At 32.2% G+C, this 6039-nt stretch overlaps 1 protein-coding gene across 1 annotated transcript in view; it reads right to left on the reverse strand.

The window, feature by feature from the left end:
- Window positions 1-6039, reverse strand: part of LOC106877699 (neurexin-4) — a 424377-nt gene that overhangs the window by 117981 nt on the left and 300357 nt on the right. The window contains exon 23 of the mRNA XM_052966322.1: window positions 1885-2007. Coding sequence (XP_052822282.1) covers window positions 1885-2007 — 123 coding nt within the window. The remainder of the gene's footprint in view (window positions 1-1884; window positions 2008-6039) is intronic.

Below are 6039 nucleotides of genomic sequence, written 5' to 3' on the forward strand. Positions count from 1 at the left end.
ATATATATATATATATATATACATATATGTATATATGATGGATTCTCTCATCATGAACAACTGAGGGTTCAGTAAAATAAAGCAGTAATCATGTTCTGTGGATACGCATATGTCACTTGAGGCCTGCTGGTGCTTTGCAAATCTTTCGGCAAATGGAACAAATTGAGGACTCAGTTTGCTTGAGTGCTTGTGGATCATTTACTGCATGTTTTCTTGAGTGGATGGCAAGGCTTACTTTGCACTGTGCTATAAAACCACAATGACACATACATGATCGAGTGGTCAAGAAGTTCCTTTTGCAATCATGAGGTCTCAGGTTTGATATTTTACTGTGTGGAATCTTGGGCAAGTGTCTTTTACCATTGCCTTAGCTCAACTCAAGCTTTGTGATTGAAACTGAGATATAAATTGTGTGAAACCCTATCAGAAGGCTTAAACCTGTCACTGAAAAATTTGGCCATGTCACACACTGTATTACACTGAACTTATACAAGGATTCCATTAATGGTACATGTGTTTGTGGAATGAACAACCATTTACATGTTAATTCAATGAGCAGGTAATCCAGTTGACCAAACAACTGAATCCTCATTGCTGAAACTACTGAAGATCCATTTTATTTTATATCTAATATCTATTGTACTATTCTGCTGCTGTAATTAAATGAAAGTAGAACCTCTTATTACATATATCACTCCCTTTCTTTACTGCTAATCATCTTTCTTTCTCCATTTCCTGTTTTCAGTTATCCCTCATTTTTACAAATGACCTTCAACCCTTTTCCCCCATTAACTATTTTCCCCCATATTTACCAATGATCCCCTCCACCTCTATTTCTATCAATCAGGTACTCTCCCCCACAATTCTTGCAACCTTTACCCACCTTTTTTGATCCTCCTGTCACCACACTCTTCTACTTACCTTCTTAGACATGTTACATAGAGGGTACACTTTACTCCTTGTTAATATCATATCTATTTCACTTTCTGGCACCATCCCATCTTCCCATATATAATGCAAGGTAGCCCTAAATGTCTTTCTATTCAACTCACCCCCACTGTTTGACTCTCTCGCTAAGCCCTGTCACTACTCTTTTTCTTTGCCTTCTATTACTCCCTTTCCTAACACTGATTCTGTTAGTCTGTCCACTAACAGCTCTCACAACAATAAACCTGTTCCCCCTAACATACTATCAATTGTCAGTACCTTTCCTAAAGTTACTACCCTCTCAGGCATAGGGTTCTTTAGACTTTTAGGTCACAAGGTGACTTCACTAGTATTGGTACTACAAAGAAAAGTATCCAGTACACTCAGTAAAGTAGTTGGGAAGGGCATTAGTCTGCAGAAACTGAGACATTGGAGCAAGATGTAGTCCTTCAGTCTGTTGGATAATATCAAACATTCCAATCCATGCCAGCACAGAAAGTAAACATAAAATGATGATAATAACACACATACACACACGACACACTTGTACTGAACCAATTTGGATCTTTAAGACAAGACAAGGAAAAAAGGTGCCATTTAGTTCTTGTGTAATATATGTAACTCTAATTTCTAAGTTAAAAAATCTAGAAAAAAGTGTGTATTATATACAAATAAACATGGTGTCTCCAGCATATCAATGGCAGAAAATAAGTGTTAAATGTGTTTCATTCCAAAGGTAATATAGCAATCAGATAAATAAGTACAGTATGATAAGAGTTTTGGGTATAACTATGATTTCTTTTGATATGAACTGATAAATCAATAGAATAAGTTGGCAATAAACTTTGAGTGTCAGAATGAACCTGTCAACTGAACATAGGAAAAATATTAACATACATTAATATACTAAAATATATTCAGGTCTGAGAGAGAGTATTTTCAAAGTAACTGACTTACCTTCAGGTTCTACAGCTATGTAAGTTGGACGAGGATCTTGAAAAGCACGTTTTAATGGAAAGAGATTTTGAACTTGCATTCGGAAAATACATCCTTCAAAACCTTTTCCAAGTGGCATTGTTTCTGTAAAGAAAACAGTAGAATTTTTAAAGCTAAATGGTATATTATTGATGGTTACAGATTAATGTTCTGTAAGACTCAAATCATATAATATTAATAGATAAGAAATGCAATGATGTCTGACTGACATAATATATTGTTAGATGTATGAGAAATGTTTTACAATATGATTGATGTAACTGAGTTCTTTCTGTTCTTATTTTTGTTTTGAGAAATTTAAATAATATTTTCTTCTTGTAAATGCACTGACAACCAACTCTCAACTAATAAAAGAGAGCAACAAAATTCAGACTATAAAGAATAATTAACATCATTCTTTGACTTACAACTATTAATGAGTGACAGTTTAGCTACTAAGAGAGGATGCATCTCCTCACTACACATTTGCAAAAGAAACATCAACAAAAGGGCCACAGAACCATATTGTCATGTGGTATATACAAAATAGAATGAAAAGCAAGATTGGACTTTTGTAGCAATCATAAGCTGTACAACTTGTAAAAGATTCATTTTGCTTTTACAGCAACATCTTTCCCTCCTGTAATGGATTGGATTAGACTTCTGGAGGTAGTATTCTTTGGCCAGATGCACTTCTTGATGTCAACTCTTACATGTTTTTCAAATAAGATACTTTTACTAATGGTGTTTACACATTGGAACTTACTACTGAAGTAGTAAATGATAAAAGTGAATTTAAATAAATTTATCAGTGCAAAAAAAACAAAAAAAAAAAGAAACACACTTCTTCCACATTAATATGTAACATGGGCTTCCATACAGTTTCCAACAACCAAATTTCACTCATAAGGTATCAGTCAAACTAAGGTTATGGCAGAAGACACTTGTATATGATGCCATGCAGTGGGAATGAACTCACAACCCTATGGCTACAAAGTAAATTTCTCAAACATGGTTGTGCTTGCACCTAAAGACTGAAATGTTAAAATACTGTTTGGCTGATATTAAAGATATTTGTGTGTGAGAAATGTGAGAATAATAATGGAATGATAATTTGCAATGGAAAGCATCAAATTTGCTGTCAAACATAGCTTCATAACAGTTCACAAACAATATGGTTAAATGGTTGAAGAAGTGATAAAGTTCATTATTTATGGAACATAGCAAACATGAGAGAAGCACTAATAAAATTAAAGTGATCTACAAAGAATTACAGAACATTCTTACTTATATTAACATAAGCACCAATTTGATTATGTTTGAAAGCAAAACTGAAAGAAAAAATATAAAGGCACTAAAAAATTTTTTATGAAAACTATAATAAAGAACTTGTTATGGACAGAGATAATGAAATAATGACTGTATAATAAATATTTGAAGAAATGTTAAATTAAAGTGTTAAAGCCTGAAAAGAGCCATTTAGTTAATGCATAAATTTACTTAGGTAACACAAACCATTGATACTGGAATGATTTTGTGTTGCATATTCTCCTATTTGTTTCAATTTACATATCTACACAACAGTTTCACACACAAAAAAGGTGATCTTCATTCTAACAGTTGATTCAATAATTTGTACAACATACAACTTTATCTTGAAAAGAAAACAAATGTACAAATATTTATTATGATTTACTCAATAGTGTTTTTCTTATGAAAGAAATAAAGGCAGTGTAAACTCTAAACATGAAACTATAAATGTACAGGGTACATCTATTGATTGATAATTATTGCTTAGCCCCAAGTCAGCTCTGATCTAGAAAACTCATGATGAAATATATAGTACCCATGACCAACCTATCATTTACTTTTCAAGCATAGTGTACATCAGACTAAATTAGCAAGTGTATCTTTAAAAAAATGGTAGAGTGTAATATGCAGGAGATTTTGGCTTCAAAGAAAAAGGATGTGAGAGTCATGTTTGGAATGCAGGATGATTATGTTTGGAATGATCTTAAAACAAAGAGAAAAACTGGTTTATTACAGTTGGAATACTTTTCAAACAAAAGACATGATGACAGTAAGAACACTTTTGAAGAAAAGGCAGAATGGTAACAATAGAGACACCTTAAATAAAAACACTAGAAGCATTTATATGGAGTAATAATCAAAAAGAGCTAGACTAACTGAAGAGTAAAGAAGAGAAGAAGGATTAGCAGACAACCAACCTGAAATCTTTTGGGTCATAAAGATTATAGAAAGTTGAAACAGAGACAGAACCAATTAAACTGAGGCTGACAAACTTTAGTGTATTATTGCCGTATTTTGCATTTTACTGAATTATTTTATGTTTTGCACCTTTACAGTGTTTAAAACAGTTTAACTTAATACTTTCATGCTTTAATGGTCTTGCAATTTTTTATTTTTACAGAAGCTTGATCTATTCTTAAATAAGTTTTTAAAAAAAGCAAACAGAATAAAATGATTCAGAGACAACATTCATTTCAAAATACAAAAGGTTAAGGAGTTTTAAGAACTAGAAATAAATATGTTGTTGGGGAAAGAAATAGTATTATTTTTTTTTACATCTGGCAAGTACAGGAGTTGACTCTGGACATTACTGAAGTATGCCCTCTTTGTTCTAGCTGAAGTAGTGATGAATGAAATGAAGTAAATATGCAAAACTGCAAATATTGGAAGAGTAAAAAGAGTTCATTAATGGTAAAATGTATTTGCAGAAATAATATTTCTTGGTTTGCATCAGTTACTTTGCTCATAGCTAAACTATCTTCAATTTATAGCTATTGTACTACATACTTACTTTTTAACAACATTCTGGGGAACAAGGTCCTCTTTTCAGGAAAATAACAAAAAATTATACAAAGCTGGTCTATTATTTGGAAAGAGAATCTATATAAAAAATAGTTAAGTAAAATTAGTGGTTGGTTTTTGAATTAGCAAATTAACGAACTTATTGAAAGACAGCTTCAACTAAAAGTAACTTAAACTAAAACCTAGAACATATATACAGATTAGTCTATAGAACACAAATCCATATTAGTTACTCATAATGCCATTAAGTTTATTTACATAAAATTTTTAACTTTTGTATTTTCCTCACAGAACCTCTCACTTAGTAGCAACTACTTAATTTACCCTATTTAGATAGTATTAGTAATGATTTCCTTCAACTTAGTACAAGGAAAGTTCTTGAAAGAAATCCTATTGAATCAAACATAGCATCTGTTAATTTTTTCATCAAATCTGTAACAGTAAAAAGTAGAGTCCCACTAAGTATGACTTGATCTCAGACAAAAGTAAAAACTAAACATTTAGTTTGATACCACATAGTCTGATTCATCTCTATCAGCCATACATATTGTCTATATCAAAATAGGTTATTATCATGACTCTTTGATTGGTCTCTATTTTTTTGTCTATAAAAGAAATATTATTGGAAGTCTCTTCTTTACAATTTACTCTTAGATTCATATTTCCAAGGATATTATGTGAACTCTTATGGCAATTGTGTTCCTCTCAGTTAAATTCATGACAGAAATATCTACAGTTTATTATATCAATAAATGTGATTGACTGAAAGAGGGAGAAGGGGGTGGAAAGAAAGACAGACAGACACTATCTTAACTGTCTTTGTGGATGAGTGTTAGCAACTGTGTGTGTGAATGTGTGAGAGTGAGTGTATATAAATGCATGTGTGTCAGAGTATGTATAAGTACATGAGCATGTGAGAGACAATGAGAAAAAAAGTGTAATAGTGAGCGTGTATGAGTGTGAGTATGTATGTGATCAAGCGTGTGGGAGCATGAGATAGTGAGTGTGAGCAAGTATGTGTAAGTCTAAGTGTGTGCAAAAGTGTGAAAAGGTGCACAAGCACATTTGTGAGTGAGCAAGCATGTTAATGTTGAGCAAGTGTGCTTTTGCGTATGTTTGAATGTGAGTGAGTAATGTTTGTGCCTCAGTAATACTCAGAATTATACAGTTGATCTGTCTGAAACTATCCTATTTAGTTCAAATGATAAAAGTGAATTTAAATAAAATTATAAGGTGAGACAGCAAGATTATTATTAAGCATGCATTACACCAACTTTTTTTCTCTCTCTCATATATACTGCCCCC

Source organism: Octopus bimaculoides, chromosome 3 (genome assembly GCF_001194135.2).
Source record: "Octopus bimaculoides isolate UCB-OBI-ISO-001 chromosome 3, ASM119413v2, whole genome shotgun sequence".
Taxonomy (NCBI): Eukaryota; Metazoa; Mollusca; class Cephalopoda; order Octopoda; family Octopodidae; genus Octopus; species Octopus bimaculoides.